Raw genomic sequence first — 20,385 nt, forward strand, 5'->3', positions numbered from 1 at the left:
TAAGTCAATCAATATTCATAAACTATAATTTGAAAATGTGAATCTAAGAATTTGAGCAGACATTCCTCTCTCGGCCTCCATCTGGCAAACCACTTCTCTTTCTCATGGTTCTTATCTTGTATGTCTGCTTCGACGAAATTTCTGTGAATATACAAGGTTGTTTGTCAATGTATTTAGTTCTATGTGTTGACGACAACTTGTTCTCATGTATCAAACATAAGACGGAGATAAAATAATAATAGAAACCGTGTGTCAAATTCTTGGTTCCACTAAAAGTCCACCTGAAGTAGGTAAATTGATTCTATCATGATAAGTGAATGCAAATATTTTAAAGAGAACATGAATGTAACATAGAAAAAGAAACTAATAAATTCTTAGACTACTGTTTTATCTGATGCAGAAGACTAATAATACCTTGACAAAATCCACATGATCTTTTTATATTCTTGCAATGCAATCAACCTCTTGGTCTATGTTGTCTGAATGGAGTTTTCCAGAATAGACAAAGGAGAAAGGTTGAACTTAGAAACATGGAACAATACATATGTGTTCCTACTTCCAAAATATCAGCCGTAATTGAACATCATGAAGGCCTCAAAAAGAACAACTGCAGTCTTGCTTTTCGTACTCACTTTTACAGCAAGCATCAGCTTGATCAACTCTGCATTGTGCGGAGAAAGAGAGAAACAAGCTCTTTTGAGCTTCAAGCAAGAGTTAGACGATCCCTCCAATCTCCTGTCCTCTTGGGACGCAACAGTTGATTGCTGTGAATGGGACGGTGTCCTCTGCGACAACTTGACCGGCCATGTGTCTGAGCTCCACCTCCAGAGCCCTGATTCTGGTTCAGGATTGGGAGGCAAAATAGCCCCTTCTCTGCTCAGTCTGAAGCATCTGAGGTTCCTCGACTTAAGTCAAAATGATTTCACAGGGACACAGATTCCAGGCTTCTTTGGTTCATTGGTAAGTCTAGAGTATGTCAACTTATCGTATGCTGGATTCCGAGGGATCATTCCTCATCATCTCGGAAACCTGTCAAATTTACGTACTTTAGATTTGAGTGGATCGTTAGAGGTTGACAGCCTTGAATGGTTGTCGGGCCTTTCTCATTTGGAGTTCTTGAACTTTAACTATGTGAACCTCAGCAAAGTGCCCAACTGGTTGCAGGTGGTAAACAAGTTGCCTAACTTAATAGAGTTGCATCTGTCTAGTTGTGGTCTTGACGGTATTGCTCCTCTTGATATTACTAATTTTTCGTCCCTAGCTGTCCTGGATTTGTCGAGTAACGAATTCCAATCTCTCGTTCCAAACTGGATTTTTTCTCTTACCAATTTAGTATCTCTTCAACTGCAAAGAAACAACTTTGAGGGTCCAATTCCAAGTGCTGAAACAAACATGACCAATCTCCGGTTTCTTGATCTCTCCCAGAATAGGTTCAATTCTACTTTGCCTTACTGGCTGTTCAATTGTCGAAACCTGGAGTCTGTCTCTTTGAGTATCAATTTCCTCTATGGAAGCATTTCTGATTCAATTGCGAATCTGAGCTCTTTGAGAGTCCTTGATCTCTCCTCTAACCAGCTTTCAGGGAAGATTCCTTGGCAAGTTGGAAATCTTTGCAACTTGCAAATTCTTGAACTTTCTTTCAACGAATTGCAAGGAGAGTTGTCCGAAGTTTTTGGAAGTAGTATGTCTGAATGCTTTTTAGCTTCTTTGGAGACATTAGGCCTTAGAGGGAATCGTCTGTCTGGTCAACTGACAGAACAACTTGGAGAATTTGAGAATATTCAGACACTTGATCTTGGTAACAACTCATTTACTGGTCCAATTCCTGTTACTTTAGGAAGGTTGTCATCCTTGACAATACTGAGACTAGATAACAACAAATTGACGGGAACATTTCCTCTGAGTTTTGGACAGCTTTCCAACTTGGAAGTTCTTGTAATGGAAAACAACATGCTGGAAGGTGTTGTGACTGAAAATCACTTTGTCAATCTTACTAAACTAACTATAATCTCAGCCTCTGGAAATCCCTTGACATTAAAAGTGTCTGAAGATTGGACTCCACCCTTCCAACTGACCACTATCTTTATGAATTTATGGAATTTGGGCACTCAGCTTCCCTTGTGGCTCCAAACCCAGAAAAGCGTTTCTGTGCTCGACTTATCTTGCACTGGAATCTCTGGAGAGATTCCTAAATGGTTCTGGAACTTATCTATGATAAGTTCTATGAATCTATCCCACAACCAACTTTCTGGCGAACTTCCTGACATAAATGGTCCAAATTGGGTGTACTTGAGTTCTAACATGTTCAGTGGTCCGTTACCCCGTGTATCATACAGTGTCAGTGAGCTAGATCTCTCGAACAACTCATTTTCAGGAGGCATTTCTCGTATTTTATGCAGCAATAAGACGAATTCTTTGACTATTCTTCATCTCGGCAGAAACCAATTATCGGGAGAAATTCCCGACTGCTGGATAAGTTGGCCGTCATTACAAGTGATAAATCTTGGAAACAATAATTTATCTGGAACCATTCCAGGATCCATGGGACTCTTGGGAAATCTGCTGTCTTTGAACTTATACGACAATGCTCTGTCCGGAATGATACCTTATTCTCTACAGAACTGCACAAGGTTGATAAAACTTGACCTGTCTGGAAATAAGTTAGTTGGAAATGTTCCTGCATGGATAGGGACAAGCCTGTCCAGCTTGAGGATTCTCATTCTGCGGTCTAACATGTTAAGTGGAAAAATTGCTCAAGAAATTTGCAGTCTCAGCTTTCTTCATATCCTGGACCTGGCAGAAAATGATTTTTCTGGTGGTATACCTACATGTGTCGGCAATTTGACAGCGATGAGTTCAGAAAGCAAGTTGGCAAATTTCAGTGGCGAAACTTACTATTCTTATTTTATGGGTGTGTTCATGGAGAGTGCTCTTTTGGCAACGAAAGGAAGTGAATTCCAATACGATACGATTCTTTCACTGTTCAGCAGCATCGATCTTTCAAACAATCAATTATCAGGACAAGTTCCTGAGGAACTAACTAGCCTTGCTGGATTGAGATCGTTAAACCTGTCAGGAAATGATTTAACTGGAGTGATCCCAACTAGTATCGGTAAAATGGAACTTCTGGAATCCCTTGATCTGTCAAGAAATCGGCTTTCTGGTGAGATTCCACTCAGCATCACCCATCTCAACTTTTTGAATTATTTGAACTTATCGTTCAATAACTTGTCGGGAAGAATACCTGTCAGCACCCAACTCCAGAGCTTTAGCTCGTCCAGCTTTACCGGAAACGAGCTCTGCGGCCTTCCACTCCCAACGAATTGTACTGCCGATGGTGGAAATCCAGGTCCGAAGAGTAGTGAAGAAGAAGATGGATCAGGTTCTGGACCTGAAATCAACTGGTTTTATGTGTCTGTGGCTTTGGGATTCATTGTGGGGTTCTGGGGGTCATGTGGGACTTTGATCTTCAAGAAGTCATGGAGAGTTGCATACTTCAGATTTGTAGTTGAAATGTGGAGAAGAGTTTGTGATTCTTGATCATGAAATTTGGATCAATTTTGATGATGCCCATTCCCTATACAATAATACTGAGCTCTATGTCTGATAATCGTATCCTTTACAATATCTAGTCCTTGGACTGCATGTAATATGTATCATCATTCTACTTTATTTAGTTCTTGTAATGATTTTTGGACTTTAATATATAATGATTTTAATATTTTTATGACGATAGACTGAAATATTCATGAATTGTATCAATTAATTGGATTTTCCGACTGATTTAAATGTCTTATTAATTAAATTTAGTTCTTACTATCTCACAGTGCAGTTGACCTGTTGGATCGAGACTATACATGAGCAGAATTAGACTTAAAACAAACTAATCCAATATTCTTTTTGTTTAGCTTTTATTTCAAAAGAACAATATCATATCTAAGTGCAAAAATTCCAAGCAATAACTTTTGTTGTCGTCCCTTCGGGGAAATCCGATAAAATTGGAACGGAACTTTTGTTGTCGGAACTCTTTTCCAAGTACACTTTTTGTGGTAGCCTTCCTTCCATTAAAAATTCGTTGCTATACTGTTTGGAATTGAAAAAGTGATTATTTTCGTTGCAAATTCCGTAACTAAGTTTTATTCATTTCCCAACATGCGACTTTTTAGTACTTTTCCATCTTGGACATTGTGACCTATTCTAACATAAGATGCAATTTTAGTCTTATTGCTCAAATTAAATTTTACAAAATTTAATCTTAGGATAAATATTATATTTGTGTCCTTTAAATTTTAGTCCCTCATATTCATTTCTTAATTTTAGTATTCCTAAACTTTAATTTTTGTCTCAGTTTAATCTCTCTAACCATTTTGCGGTAAAAATGTATCCAGAGTTTGACTTTTGAAGGGTGAAATGATTTAATAGTACCAGAACACTATAAAATGTTGGAAGACTAAAATTTCCTCCATTTTCTCAAACTCATGTGACTTTTCTCACCAAAATTGTGGGGTTGACGGCCGTTAAGACCCATGTGTACAGCACATGGGCTCTACCGTTAAATTGGTAGTAAAAATACTTATTTTTTTTGGTTTAATGTACTAAAACCCAAACTTGTAAAATTTATGATACCAAAAACAAAACTGACATTTCTTAATGGTACTAAAACACAATTTTACCCTGCAATGCATGTATTATTTTTCCAACAAAACCAAAGTTAGAAAGATAAACTATACAGAACAAAGTTTAATTATTTTCGATCCACTATAGTCAAATTTTGAAATAAAAAAAACAAGAGATTAGTTGGGGTACAAAGTCTGGATTCCTCGAATATCATCCTCATTCAAATCCCTTCTTTCCCCAGGTTGAAAATAAGCAAACATGGATGCCTTCGGATCCTGGCTATGCCCCAGCCCCAGAATGTGTCCTAACTCATGCAACCCAACAGTCTGCAGATCGTACGACCCTTTGGCAACGTATGGCGTCCAATTCTCCTCCGCATCAAAGTGAAGCCTCCCGTCCGTCGGCCAGAACGCGTGAGCCAGAACCCCGTTAGGCCCATCGAAAGGGGACCCGTCTCCATGATCCCTTCTCTCGAAGCTCACTTTTACATCAGCTGAACCGAAGTCAGACCTATACTCAAAGTTGAATGGCGAAACAGTTATCCATCTGCCGAATGCAAGCGCCATTGGGAGCTTAGCATCGTCTCTAAAACTCTCCGGGTATGAAAACGTGAGGTTTCGTTTGCCAGGCGGCCATGTCGTCCCAAGATACGTGTAGAGAGCGCCGGTCCAGTTATGGACAAACGACGTGAGGTTTGCGTTGGGGTGGAAATCAGGTAACCCGCAACGTGGTTCTTGCAATTGTTTCACGGTTTCTTTATTGAGACGTCCCGTGATTTGAAGGTTGTAGAATTCTTGATACTTCCTGACGGCCGTCTCTAACGTATCGTCAAAGACATCATCATTCAAGTGTGTTTGAATTGTGGGGTTGGTGTGGTCTATGTAGCCAAGATTGGCGAGGTACTTCTTCAGCTCACTTAGGCCGTCGGCCTCGTGCCCTTTGTGGGTTGTGTCGATCAGTTTGGTCAAGAAACTGAGGGGTGAAGGTCTGTTTTCTTCACTACTTTGTGGGTAATGTGCATGGGAAATGTAGAGAGAAGAGAGGGAGAGAAGGAGAAAGAACATGGATGAACAAGTGTAAGAAACTTTGGGGGCCATGATGTTTTCCTTGTGTGACAGTGATTGCAAAGTGTTGATAATTTGTAGAATTTGTTGTGGTCTTTGGAAAAGATTGATGTGCTTTTATACTTGTCCAGGGGTGCTTAATTCTGTTTAATTGCTGAGTTTGGGAGAGAGAGGAAGGAGGAAATGAGATGGTAATAGATCAATTAATTAGGAATAATTGATACGAAATTCACTCCAATTTTGCTACAAAGTAGCTCCTCAATTTATATAGTTATTGGACTCCCATGATTCAGCTCCTAAATAAGGTCACGATCAGCAAGTTCGAGTATATATTATAAATAATATCTACTATTTACTTTAGGTTAATTACACTGAGACCCTGTCTAAAAATGCTAACATTATCTTTTGCCACAAAAAAGTTCTAAAACTACACTTATACTCCTTTCAAATAATTCATTGTTTATACTTAATTATTTTTCATTAAGATTTGAATGAAAATTATCGACGATTAGCAAAAATATTACATATTTTAAATTTTAGCCCTCATGTATATTCTCATGTAATAATTTTGTATTTATAACAATAAAAATATAATGATATTAACCCCATTTCATATATATATATATATATATTATTTATCCGTTTATTATAAGTACAAAAATATACATGAGAATATAATAAATGAGAGACAAATTGAAAATCTACGTATTTTTTTTTCTAACTCAATATTTTACGTCCAAACCCTAACAAAATGTGGTCATCTATAAATTGAGAATTTTCAAAGATGATGTAAATGTAATTTTAAATTTTTTTAGGAGAAAAGTGTTATTTCGTATTTTTAGATAGGGTCCAAATATAATTAAGTCTTTGTTTTACATATATGTATGTGTATAAATCATATTGTGTGTTAATAGCACAAGAGCGTATTTTTTAGTGTTTGGTAAATTTTTTAAGAAAAGATACAATAAATTATAAAATTAAAATATTATGAGATTATACGTAAGAATTTCCAAAAAAGAAAAAAAAAGAAGAAGAATTGCCAATTTATTTCTAATTATGATATTAAAAACTTTCTTCAAATTAATTATATATTTTTCATTACTAAGTACATCTTATAGCTTCCATGATTTTATATTTTCAAAACATTTAACGAATTTATGTTTAATTTAAAATAAATTTTAACTTCTTTTATAAGCTCTAAAAATATCTTATAAAATGTACGTGACTGAGCCTATTCGATTTTTTAAATATGCTTAGCCAAACACCCAATTAGTGTTGACAAAATGATTATTAATTTTCTTAATTTTGAATCTTTTTATCATTTATAAATTATTTTATTGATTAACTTCATGATAGATTATTACTACTAATTAAATCGGCTAAATTTTCTAGGATAAAATTTAAGTATGGGCTAGTTATCTATATGTTTGTCTAGTTTCTTGTTCATCAACTAACTTATTTATATCTCTTAATTGCAATTATTTCCGCGTCCATCCTTAAGGAAAAAAAATACAATTTTAGGTATTTTATTAAGATAGTATTTTTAGTTCTCCATAAGTTAATTTTTGTAATTTAGTCATATAATTTTAAAATTTTGATTAATTCAATATGTGATGAGTTCAGAGAAATGAAACAGGTACGTTAGACTAGTCAGGTTCGTTCCCAACGAAAATCCTCTGACGCCCAAATTAGTTATTGGTGTCGAGATAGAAATATGTGATCTGTAGTCAAAGAGTCAATGGGTAATAAATGCCAGTTACCTCAATTGAGTTAGATCTGAAGTATTTATAGGATCAAACTGAACACTGTCGATGTATCCATGTGTCCTGATCTGGGCGTTCCTAACTCCAACCATGCGGTATGTAGCTACTTCCAGAGTTCGGGTCAACCAGTGGGGTGGGTCCCAGCGACCCGATCCGCGATCTCATGCACGGATCTTTGCAAAATATCTTTTTTGCCCTGAATGAAGGATTTTTTCGTCTTTTAATAATTAAACCCCATCAAATTTAATCAGAAAATCACATGTGACTTGCACATTAATTACGTATGTCCTTCAACAGCAAGGGTTATACAGGAATTTCCTATCATTAAGTTCATATTTAGGTTAATTAAGTTCTTAATTTGGGCAGGACATATTATTGTAGGCTGACTATAATCACACACCTTATGGAGTTCTAATATTCAATACTAGAGTTATTCAGTTATTAGTGTCCATATCCTCATCAATTTCATTTGAATCATATTCCTTTTTTTATTCATATTCTAGTTCGAATTCTTCTTCTCCTTACCAATGATCTTCAGCCTTTATTATGACTTCACTAAAATTTATGCCATGTTGAAGTCCCTAAAATTCTTTTGCATCTACTTCTTCTACCACACCATCCAAAACAATATTGATCTCATCTCAATCAATTTTGTGTGGATCGGATGCCTCACCTCTTGAAAAGTAATATCGACTCTTTGCTCAATATTCTCGTCTTGTCCTTCAGCTTACTGAACGTCAGATTTACCAGTAGCCTTTTCTTTGCACACTCCCACCAATAATGCTTCTCTTTGGTGCTTGGAGAGTTTATGAAATAGACTTGTTGAGCTTGGAAAGCCAATAGAAAAAGGTCATGTGATTTTAATTTCAATTTATGGTTAATTTTCACAAGACCCGATGTGTGTCATTTAAGTCCTTTATGAAAAGTATCATACCAATGACACTTAAATAAGACAACCCCACGTCTTATACCGTAATACTCCAATTCTATAACTTCTTCCAAAATTCCATAATAATTCACTTCATATTTATTGTAGGTACTCCCCAAAACACATACACCATAGTTTGATATTGCTTTAGAATGCCCATACTCCAAAGTATGGAATTTGAATCCATTTAGAAAATACCCTTTATAGCAAGAAACATGTCGACGGGCCATGAGCCAACTTTCTTATAAAGTCGTTAACTTTGTTATGGGTTCTGGAATCTATGAAAAAAATAATATTTGATAAGATAATATAATTTTAAATTTGCTAAATTTTACATAGTGGATTAAAGGTAATTTTCGTCCCCTGACTTCAGGTCATTCTCGTTTTAGTCTCTTAAGTTACTAGAGTTCTATTTTGGTCCCGTAAAACTGAAAAAATCTCAATTTTGGTACAAATTTGGTCGGAAAGTTGAGTCACTCATCGAAAAAAGTCACATACCAGGCATGTGACTTTTCAAATTGGGGTTTGCATTGTGATTGGCTGAAATTTTAGCATTACAAATTTTCGTAGCTATTGAACTATTTTCTTGTAGTTAAAAAACCGTCAAATAAATTAAATTACGGAATCAAAAATACATTTAATCCTTATTTAGAACGTCATAAAATTTAAATTAAATGAGGAACCAACACTAGAACATTGCCAATTATCCAAATTAAATAATGAAACTATTTAATTTTCAATTATGTTGTCGTAACAAGAAGATTTTATTCTTTTTCTTAATTTTTGTTTGAGGGCTAGTTTGGATACAATGCCTTAATTCCGTCCATATCATCTTGTCCCAAAACTTTTCTGACACCCGGGTCCATATTAGGATACATGATGGCCCTAACATCATTAGTATGCCCAAGTCCAAGAATATGTCCTAATTCATGCAACCCTATAGTCTGCAAATCAAATGCACCCGGTGTTTCACCATTCACCCAATTCTCATCTGCATCATAGTGAAGTATACCAATAGTCGGTGGAAGAGCATGCCCCAAAATTCCTCCACGCCCATCAAAAGGATATCCATCCCCATGATTCCCATACTGAAAACTGATCTTAATGTCAGCCCGATCATAATTTTGTGTGTACGAGAATTTAAAGGACGAAAAAAAGGCCCATAGTTCGGTTGCATGCTCAATGGCGGGATATACATCCCGCCGTGCAATCACCGGGAATGAATAGGTGAGGTTTCTCTTTGTGCGAGGCCATGTGGGCTTATTAGGAAGGAAAGTATAGTGTGAGGCTGAGGTTGGGATTTGGAGGAAGAGCTCGTTGCTTGTGTTGAGGTTGAAATCAGGCACCCCACATCGGGGGCGTGACATTTGTGTGACAGTATTGTCATCCATAATCCCATTTACTGTGAGTTTGAAGAATGTCTGGTAACGTTTTACAGCCAACTCTAATTTATCGTCAAAGAAATCATTTGTCTGATTTGCTGGTGTTGTATGATTGTTATCGTTCATGTATCCAAGGCGTGAAAGATACTTTTTGAGTTGAGGGATGCCCTTAGATGCTGTTCCTTTCCGGGCTCCGATTAGGGTTTTCAGGAAATCCATAGCTGACGGTTTTTGTGCATCGAGTTGATGATGAGGTGGATCTGCACGAGTGATCAATGAGATAGGGTTGAGAAGAAAAATGAGGAGAATGCATGAGAGCATGTAAAGGGACTTTGGCTCCATAATTATCAAGAAATCACTTATTTTGGGAGAATTGGTTTTGTTTCAAGAGCTAATTAACCCCTTTTTATAGAGTTTTGATGGTTGTTTTGAGCAATTCTTGTTAGCCCTTATGACTAGAATTCCTGTTCTAATTAAGTAAGTATGTTGATGATTAACTACATTCTCTCTCCCCTCTTGTTTGGTTGCCGGAAACCTGTAATGAAATTCTGGTTTTATGTAATTGATTTCTAAAAGAAGTTATATTTCTGTCTATTATGTATCTTGAAAATCTAAAATTGCTAGCTGTATAATTTAGAAACAATCGTTAACTCTATTAGATTTTGGAGATTGCAACTAATTATTAGTGTCATAATGAAATTTATTGTCCGTATTAGATTTTGAAGATCAGATATTTACTTGATTATTTAGTGCCTGTCCCGTAGAGACAGAAACAGACCTGTCCCATATTTTCACAAGTTAGGGAGGAAAAGAATTGGATTAAAATTTGTTTGAATTTCTAAAATAAAATCATAAACTGAAGATAGGTTATCTAAGGATTTAATATTTCGTCTCAATTTACTAAAACAAAAACAGAGACGGGTTACGACTCCAACTTTGAGACGGAGAGAATTTTCGTCAAAAATTTATATCCTTTATAACAAATAAATATTATAACTAATTCAAATATTATTATATGAAAATGAGTAATTGTAGATAATATAAAATTTAATACGACAGTATTCAACAATAGAAAAAATATAAATTATGTCACGAATAATTTATCTAAGATAAAATAGTTATATATACACTTGTCAAAATCTAAATAAAAATAACATATAATTTACTGAAAAAAAAATCAGTGAAATAGAATAAAAAGAGGATAACCAAATATATGCATACGTAACGCTTACTAACAGCATCAATATTCCTATTTTATTACACCTAAAATCAGCTTATGCAGAATCATAAACGAAATAACAAAAAATTATTCAACTCTATTTTTGTTAATAATAGCAATGTTTCAAATATATATGGCTAATTAATTAAGGTACAGAGACTGAATTGTTTGAATATCTTTTGGAGTTAAATCCGTCCTTTCTCACAAACTCTAGTATTGCTATATTCTCAAGATGTTTGTAGCATACAATTTCAGTTATAGTTGAAATTGATAGATATTTGGGAAAATTTCTCAATCATATTCAAGTATGGTGGATAAATTTTGGATGTACCATATATCTCTATATCCTATATATGTGTTGTCCAGAATTGACTCAATTTTCAAAATCTTTAAATTGGTCTCAATCATATTAATCCTTCATTAATTTTCAGCGTTGATTACAAATTATTCCTCAAGTGAAAATGAATCACTCGGATTATGGCATCCAAAATGAGCGGCAATCCAACAATGTCTTAACCTAGAATGCTAACTTCATAGATTCGAATTCAATTGAATATGTAAAGTATTTATCCCGTTTCATATAATTATTTATTTTATTTGTTCTTAATTATTTATTAAATTGATGTAATTTTTTTACTGAGATTAATCGTATTAATTTATTAATTGAATCGATGTATTATAAAATATATATAAGCAACAATTATCATTAGTATACGTAATCCATTAATTTATTGATTCTTCTTTTTTTATATATTTTATAGATGTAATCCACCCACTAATGACCGGAAGGACTTCTTAATATTTAAACTTGAATTGGCTATATAGATAGGACACATCTAAAATTAAAATTGATTGATTTTGATTTTTCAGATACTTAAATCTCGTCCGCAAATTAAAAAAAAAAAAAAAACTAAGAAACTTGTTAAACATACTTGAGAAGAAAAAAAAAAATCAGTCTCTTTACAGCCACAGCCACAGCAGTGAGCCAGCCCTCAGCCCTGTGCTCCCAATCTCTATCACCAGGCATCACCCTATAAATACATAACCTCCCAAGTCTCCACCCATTCACTACGAGCAACAACACTCTTAGACTCCATCAATCTCAGTCAGTTCAACTAACTAGATCTCAACTCAGAAATCATCCATTCGAGACTGGTGATCGTGTTAATATGATCATCAGTCCCTGTTTGAAAACATTGTTGGCAGACCACATCACAGCATTCAAAGTTGACACAAAGATTTTGCTGGATAAGCAATTAAAAGTTCCGGGTTAGTTATAGTTAAAGCCATGCGTTACTTACCTTGTACATGAGCCAGCCTAAGTAGGCACCCTTATTAGTGGAAGATGAAAGAGCACAGCTAAACAAATGTATCAATAATGTCAAAATGAAATAAATAAATGAATAAATGGAATTGAACTCAATACTTCAGACCATAGTTAACCTGTACCTATTACACAAACTGGAAGACACAAAATGAGATTTGACAATTCCTTAGCCTTCTTATATTCTAAATGAATTCCCAAATATCATTGAGAAATTGTAACCTATGATATCAACCTACTATGACATATATGCACAAACCCTCCCTCCCTCCGGCAAGCCGCTTTATGGTAAGATATATTTTCTACAAATTTACAGGGGCTATATGTATTATGTATATTCATATAACTATAAAATTTGTGTTTTCCGTAATGGTTGATGCTGAATGAGAGGCAGCTAAGAGTGCTGCTCCAATACCTGATCCGTCATTTGTCACGTTAAGTATGACATAAGGAGCCACATCCTCGCCTAATATTTGCCTCATCGCTTCATTCAGATACTCCCTGAACATTGTATAGTTTGCGTATAAGCCTCCCTCCACTGCTACTACCGTTCTTCTCATCTTAATTCGGCTTCCACCTTTGGTTTTACCACCTGTCATTCCACTATTCCCATCCCTGCCAATCTTCTTTAATATTCCCACAATACCAGCCGCTGCCAATCTGGCTGCTCTGCGGGTTACCACATCGCATACCTTGACGACAAGCTTCCGAACATTAAGAGGAACATCAGGGATCTGAAAGGCAAGGAAATCAATCTAACAAGAATAAGTGCTTAACCAGGGATATGGATCTTTAGAGTATTTTGAGTGCATGGGAGAGAAACTGGAATGAACAAAGTTCCACCTCCAGAGTGTATTTCAATATTTGCGCAACCTCATTCAAGTTGGGGGAATCATCCTCATGCATAGCAGCAACCATAGGTGTCCTGAAAAGTTTGGAACTGATGAGAAAATAATTCCACATGTCAAAGACATCAACAAAAAGAAACATACACCTGCCCAATAAGGACCAATGGGGGAACTGATTTATTAGCAGACATTCAGGCTGCTATACATTTTTAGGACGATATAAAACTTATCGGCATCAGATTTCACTATAATGTTACTTGTTATGTCACACTTAACATAACTTACAGTCAAGATATCTCTCGACCAAAAATATGAAGATAGGTAAGTCATGGGGCTTGTCTAATGTATAAAGTGGCCCCCATGGGTCTAGATAGGGATAACAATTGGCTGCCTAGTAAATTTACAAGTTCAAATATTTTGGACAGACTGGGTCTAGGCATGGATTGCCCAGTCCGCCAATGTAGTAATAGGTATATAATAATCTAGACATATATCTGGGTCAATGTGTGTACCTTCGATATGCATATATATGCAAAACGCTTGTCCATTTACCAATCCATAAATTCACATACATAGCATAATATAAAACCAAGTTAAAGTGTCTTATAATTTCAACAAAAACGTAAAATAAAAAGGTATATTGAGGGTACATCAACAATTATGCAAAACTGAAGCATGCAACACTGTGAGGAATGCATTACCTTTATAGTTTTGCAGGTTATGAAAATTTTCCGCAAAATTGGCTCAGTTTCCTTTCTTCAATAACAAAAAGTGCAGAAAGAATCTGAACCCTAGTGGATGGATGGGTCTAAGTACGGTGAAACCTACCCTACTGCCATCCATGTAAATCAGATTGCAAGAACAATATACTTAACCATTTATCTCTTTCTTCTCCACTCAGATTCCACAGTTATCCGCTAAGCATATACTTACTCATAAACCGAATGCAGTCAAGTAGGTATTGGTTGTAATCTTAGAGCTCTCACGACACATATGTAATAGAATAAAAGTGGTGACAAAAGAAAAGACAGAGAGGTCACTTATTCGCACAGTAATACATGTATAATTGAGAGACTAGAAGTGATAGGAAAATAAAAGATAGAAGAGTCACCAATTTGCTTTACCAAATCCATCTTTCATCTTTGCAGGCACCAATAGCACAAGACTAGTCTGACTGAGCCACAAACTTATAACTATCCTAAATTAAGTATAGCTTCCAACTGTCACTTCTAACTCTTATTATGTACAAAGATTTTCTTAAACCCCTCAAGTTAGCATGGATTTTAAAGCTTTACCGGTGACCAGATTTAATTGAGTTTCAGGCAAACTCCAGGCAAAAGAACACCGAAACCCATATCTAAAGTTCAATTCATCAACCAGTCTGTTGGTATTCTTTCTTCAATTTGCCAAAAGACACCCTATATCACTCATCTAGAAATCATGCACAAGGAGGATGCATGTAACTTTTCATGATTGTTTTCCTTAGAGCATTCAAACATTAACCAGTGGAAGAGCATTCATCAGCATGATAAGCTAGTGTGGTTGTACTTGTGCTTCTTCACACAGCATTATAATGGTGACAACAAGATATGAAGACTACAAATGAAATTATCACCTCAAGATGAAAGGCTCGTGTAATTTCGAAGATACAGGTCCAAAAACATCTGATTCCTGAGACATCCGAAGAATTACTCTTCGCACAATGTCTCCTAGATACATTCCTGATATCATTTTCTCAAAACCCTGCAGCATGATTCTCATCAGCCGCACACCAATATAAAGAATCAAGCCAAAATTTACATGATAAATTGTTGAATTAGGTAACAGCACCTGATCATTTGGGTTAGGACTATCAGCATCCAATTCTGCATCGTATGGTGTTCTCGGCAAATGAGATGACCAAAAATTTCCCCATTCCATGTTGATTACCTATTTAAATTAAGAAAACCATTGAACAATGTAAAACAAACAAGAAAACTTAAGCAAATCTGCAATATCAAAAATAAATACAGCCCAATCAAACACGCTAGAAAAAATACCATGCCCGCCGAAGTTGTAAGAAGACCTTGGCATTTAATGATCGCATCTGCACGCTCCAAATAACAGGCATTAGTACCTGTTCCAATAATCACAGCAGCTACAGTATCTTCATCATGATAATGACCAAGAGCCAAGGTTCCCACAGTATCATTAATCTGCTTAAACAAGAGTAAACTTTGAATCATGTGATCATATTACTATAAGCACTGCACTCCATAAAGTAACACCAGAGAAATACATAAAAACTGACAAAAGAAAATTTCCTTCATCAGCTTCCAGAAATAAAACTCAGATCATGAAGCAGACAACACCATATTAAAGATAGTTGACATCATAGATAAACACAAAGAAAGCAAATAATTATTTCCCTCGGAAAAGAAAATCATGACAAAAAGTTTTCAACCTAAATCAAATGGTATGTCCTGAAATTATTCTTCATGAAGTTCAAGCACACTAACTCTTTGTCCTTTCTGTCAGGCAACAGAAACGTGGACAAACTTGATGAAATAAAGAACATGCTAAATTGCTAGAAGCTGAAAGATAATCATGAAGAAAGTTGACAACTTAAACATAAAAAACAATAGTTGTCTAATGGTTACCAGGCATATTACTTGCTCTTCCTCGTCAGTAACAGATAGGTCAACATTAACTTGGTGACAAATGGAAAAAAATCAAGTTGAATCATGGTAAAAGAAAAATCTTGAATCCATACTTAGAATAATTCAACAAACATAATCTGACACATATGCAAGTTCCATTGCATCTCCTTCAGGCTAAGCTACAACAGAAAAGAAATTCATGTAGCCTCTATCTTTCCCTCGACTAACACTCACGCTGCAATTGGGATTTCACAGCCTTTTCCCAATGCCTTCTCCTTAAATACAACATGAAAATTAGTATGCGTAGGTACAGACAAAGTAGAGGGCTTACAAGGACAGTCACTTGCATATCCAATCCTTTTCGGGACAAGGCCTCCTGAAGGCACTGAGAAACGTCTCTACCAACCTGCAATAAATTGCGCACATGAGTTCTCATCTCACCCACCACAAGGACTGATAAATCAGTGAATCAGATAATCATTTAATCTAAGCAAAAATATCTTTCATGATCCTTAAATACTTAGTCACATGCAACTCCTTAAAAGGCATCAGTTAAAACAAGCAATCTAGACTTGAGGGGGGCAGCAATAAAACCAACCGCAATAGGAACTTGTGACTCTTTAAGACAAGTTCCTTAATTGTAAATAAGAAAGATATACGTATTACAAAGAATATACTAAACTCTTTCACACATACTTTAGGATATCGAAATGGAAAACAGTTTTACCAAACCTACAAATTGTTGCAATGACGAATGCGGATGATTTGTGAGGGACAAAGGAAAGGGAAAAAAAAGCAACAAACCGCGTCTTCGATAGAGAATCCTTTCGTCCACTTCATCAGAGTTCCTGAAGAAGAAGAAGTTTGTTTCACTGGAAATGAAAATGTGAAGCCAAGTTCTCTTCTTTCCCTTTGTGAAGGTTCAGAAATATTTTCTTCCCTTTCAACAAAATCCTTTAATGATGTCGCTATAAAATCAAAAAGCTCCTGAAAGTAGGATTGAAGAGAATAACATCAGATGTTTCAAATCCCAAAACGTATTAATTTCCAGAACTCAAAAGGCAACAATATGAAAATTCAGCTACCACGCTACTGCTTGTCATCAAATGTTGCGGAATAGGTTGCAGATCAACATCATGCTCAATGATGCACCTTTGGCCTCCCAACTTAACCCGCAGAACCCTGAAATTGGTACCACCAAGATCTAGGGCGTAATAAATCCCTTTTTCATTGCTGGAAGGAAAAAGCAGAAGTTTGGTCAGCAAATAACACCTATTACAAAAGAGGAGCTGTTTGAATTTTCAACAGTGAAATAAAAAGCTCATAAAATCAAGTACAATGGAATCCCAGATATGAAAGCAAATGTTTGGCCATAATTGAATTACCAATATCAAAGCTGAACTGAAGCAATCATGACAATCTGACCAATCAGAATCTCAAACTAAACTATTACAATTTAGAGCAACAGATAAGGCAAGAACAATTAAATTATCCTCATCTCGAGAATAAAAGAAGGCTTAATGACTTTACATTACAATATAAGTAGAAAGTATGTGATCTTCCAACCAGAAACTTTCAGTACGATAGGAGATTCATAAAGCAACTCACTTAAACAATAAGAAAGAAGTTTCCAACTAAAAATCTTTCCGTAATCTCAATGGTTACTCTCCACGTAGGAAAGGATTAGGAACGCAAAAGATCGAAAGGAAAAACATGTCGACTAACGTGTCTCAACTCTCATTAATATTACACGCCCCTGTTGGCAAGTAACAACAAGCGAACAGATAGATTGCACTAGCACATTAATGGAAATTATTTGTTTTCAGAGAATCAATTTGCCTTTGGAATAGACTAATCTAAAACAGAAAAATACAACCCTAGTGAACCCTGTCACACGGATTATTCGGTCTATGGGATGATACAGATCAGCGTATGCACATGATTCTCTACTCATAGACTATTTAACTAAAATGGCAACTCTACAAGAGAAGAAAAGGAACAGACCTCCGAAGCAGCGGATAATGAACTTCCGATGAAAGTAAAAGAAAAAGTAACACAGACGGAAAGCACATTCCAAATGTTGGTCCGCATAAAACATAAAAGATATTCAAGAACGCCACAAGCCATTTAGCATTCCTGAAATTTGCTTGAAACTAAGTCTGCCCGGAAATTAAACTATCAGAAGAAACGGAAAATATTGAATATAACAGAAATATTTAAAAATTGAATTTTTCATTCACCATTTCCAAAATAAGTTCAATGCCAACCAAGAAACGCATACTTAAACTCCACTGCAGCACACTCAAGTACAAAACCAACCACAATTCAATTAAGACATACGCCGCAGATGCATACGCATATACAGCTACACACACATACATAATAAACACTTGAGCATCTGAGCTTTACCCAGTAGGAAGGTCGTGAACATAGGTGAGAAGCATCTTAAGCTTAGACCCGCCCTCAGAGGCCAGGCCCGCGTGCATCTCAACCGCCATAGCATCAACAACCTGGCGCAGCCGCCCCACAGTGGTGGCGCATCCCTCCTCCAGCTCCTCAAGCACCCTCACCACCCTCCTCCAGCCTCTCCTCCGTCTCACACTCCTCCCTACCATCACGGCCGCCACCACGCACGCCGCCGCCGCACACCCCGCCGCCAAGGCTACCCCCACCTTCCCCATAAACAAACGCCTTTCCTTTCACAAACCTTTTTCCTGTTACTGCCTTTTCGAGTAACCGGAACCCAAATTCAATCAACCATCTCCTCCAGAAACCAAAGAGAAAGCCTTCGCTCCCAGTGATCAAAACAAGGCGGCGGTTTCAAAAATCAAACTTTCCCGCAAACTCCCGTCTAGGCACCTAAACTATGATTCCCCGTTTCCAAGTGAAAGCAACCCGAAACGGCCGCCCGAGCTTCCAAGCAGCGCCGTCCTTCGATTCTTCCCCTTTCGAAATTCTCGCTTTTTGCGAGTGTGGAGAAACGCAGAAGAGTTGCTCGAAAAAAGTTTTTAGAGAGAGAGAGGGACGGGGGTGATGGTGGGAGTGCCCCGGAAAGCGAAGTGTTGGGTACTTATAAGGAGAGAGGAAATGACGAATATAACCCTGAAGAATTGGGGAATTCCTGATTTGCTAACCTTTTCGACATGGCGAGGTGGACTCTGGTTTGACCACTTGGGAATTGGAGAAATTTTCGCAATATGGGAAAAGCCAAATGACGATTTTGCCACTGGTTTGAAATTTTGCAGTTTTAGTGAGTTGACCAGTGCTCAACTGCTGATGCTGACCTTTTCCCGTCTCGTAGAAAGCAATTGACAAAGAAAGACTGTACCATGCTTTTAATTTGGACACAATTACAATCCCTTCTTTTTAAATTTTTGTATAATTATACATAAATTTTTTATAATTGAAAAAATTATATATAGTATTTCTAATATTTATTTTCTTTTAACAAATAAATCTATAACTTGTTGATATTAAAAAAAATTGAATGAAAATTGCTATTTACCCATTATTGACTTATATCGACTTATTACAGGTCAAATAATTTTTTTCGAACTAAACTATCCTTATAACAATGAATATATACCTCCTCATATGCATTAGTGCATGCAGATGTGTGAGGGTAATTTAGTCATAAAAAAATTATATGATTTACAATAAGTCAATCGAGGGTAAAGCTTGATATTTTCTTATTTTTTTGTTAATATCAATAAAATCAGTAAATTTTAAGTAACAGAAGGGACTTATTTATTAGGCGGGAGCAAACTTCATAGGTATTAGATGTAATTTTTCAAACCACAGAGATTTACGTGTAATTACATCAAACTCAAGAAAAAGATTGTAATTATTCCTTTAATTTAAAATAAAGATAAATTATCAACAGGCTCCTTGTAATTTATCGTAATCAATAAATATTTTTTTATTATTTTAAAATTTAAATTTTTAAAAAATTAAAAATTGTTTAAAAAAACTCCTTGTGTCAGCCCATTATAGGGAGTATTTGTTATAAATTCGTTGATCCTATGAATGTATTTGTAGTTTTTTAAACAATGCAGGAATAATTCTAATTGTGATAAATTTCATAAGAGTATTATAATTTATCTTTATTAGTAAAATTTTGCATCTATTGTATTGAAATAACGTTTTATTTTTACTTGAATAAAATCATAAATTGAATATCGTATTTTATCTTTTATGTTTTTTAATGTATTATTTTTTAGGGATAATTACATTCTCCTCTCATAAAGTTTGGTGTAATTATAAATAGACCCCCAATGGTTTGAAAAATTACATCTAGCACCTATGAGGTTTGTTTTTATCCAACAAATAAGTCCCACTATTAGTCAAAAATTCACCGAATTTGCTTATATTAACAAAAAATTAAAAAAATAATCTATATTACCCACGATTAACTTATTACTAATTTTTATTGCAGGTCAAATAAATTTGTTTATAACTAAATTGCCCTTATATTTTCACGCGTTGATGCATGTGAGGAGGTATATCTCACCATTATAAGAATAGTTTAGTCGAAAAAAAATGCTTGACCTGCTATAAGTTAGTAATAAGTATATCGAGGGTATATATTAATTTTCATTCTT

General features: G+C 35.6%; 4 protein-coding genes across 6 annotated transcripts; 1 reads left to right on the plus strand and 3 right to left on the minus strand.

The window, feature by feature from the left end:
* Window positions 1–445: 445 nt before the first annotated feature.
* Window positions 446–3,730, plus strand: LOC105163696 (receptor-like protein EIX1). The gene has a single exon (XM_011082138.3). It carries the CDS (start codon window positions 586–588, stop codon window positions 3,538–3,540), a length of 2,955 nt encoding a protein of 984 aa, XP_011080440.2. The 5' UTR covers window positions 446–585; the 3' UTR covers window positions 3,541–3,730.
* A 1,063-nt stretch (window positions 3,731–4,793) lies between these two features.
* On the minus strand, window positions 4,794–5,714 carry LOC105163695 (metalloendoproteinase 1-like). Its single transcript, XM_011082136.2, has one exon. It carries the CDS (start codon window positions 5,712–5,714, stop codon window positions 4,794–4,796), a length of 921 nt encoding a protein of 306 aa, XP_011080438.2.
* A 3,452-nt stretch (window positions 5,715–9,166) lies between these two features.
* LOC105163694 (metalloendoproteinase 1-like) lies at window positions 9,167–10,107 on the minus strand. The gene has a single exon (XM_011082135.2). It carries the CDS (start codon window positions 10,094–10,096, stop codon window positions 9,167–9,169), a length of 930 nt encoding a protein of 309 aa, XP_011080437.2. The 5' UTR covers window positions 10,097–10,107.
* Window positions 10,108–12,343: 2,236 nt separating this feature from the next.
* Window positions 12,344–18,845, minus strand: LOC105163645 (hexokinase-3). 3 transcript variants are annotated; one of them, XM_088881895.1, is made up of 9 exons: window positions 18,194–18,845; window positions 16,873–17,056; window positions 16,589–16,771; window positions 16,116–16,190; window positions 15,185–15,340; window positions 14,976–15,074; window positions 14,761–14,888; window positions 13,141–13,222; window positions 12,344–13,031 (listed from the first exon to the last, which is right to left on the minus strand). In XM_088881895.1, exons 1-9 carry the CDS (start codon window positions 18,463–18,465, stop codon window positions 12,636–12,638), a joined length of 1,575 nt encoding a protein of 524 aa, XP_088738021.1. In that variant the 5' UTR covers window positions 18,466–18,845; the 3' UTR covers window positions 12,344–12,635. The 3 variants fall into 3 exon arrangements, with proteins under 3 accessions (XP_088738021.1, XP_088738020.1, XP_011080375.2); XM_088881894.1 differs by having other exon boundaries at window positions 16,870–17,056; XM_011082073.3 differs by having other exon boundaries at window positions 16,870–17,017; window positions 18,194–18,844.
* Between the last annotated feature and the right edge of the window lie 1,540 nt (window positions 18,846–20,385).

The sequence above is a fragment of the Sesamum indicum genome, linkage group LG6 (assembly GCF_026168435.1).
Source record: "Sesamum indicum cultivar Baizhima isolate 11 linkage group LG6, ASM2616843v1, whole genome shotgun sequence".
In the NCBI taxonomy this organism is placed as follows: domain Eukaryota; kingdom Viridiplantae; phylum Streptophyta; class Magnoliopsida; order Lamiales; family Pedaliaceae; genus Sesamum; species Sesamum indicum.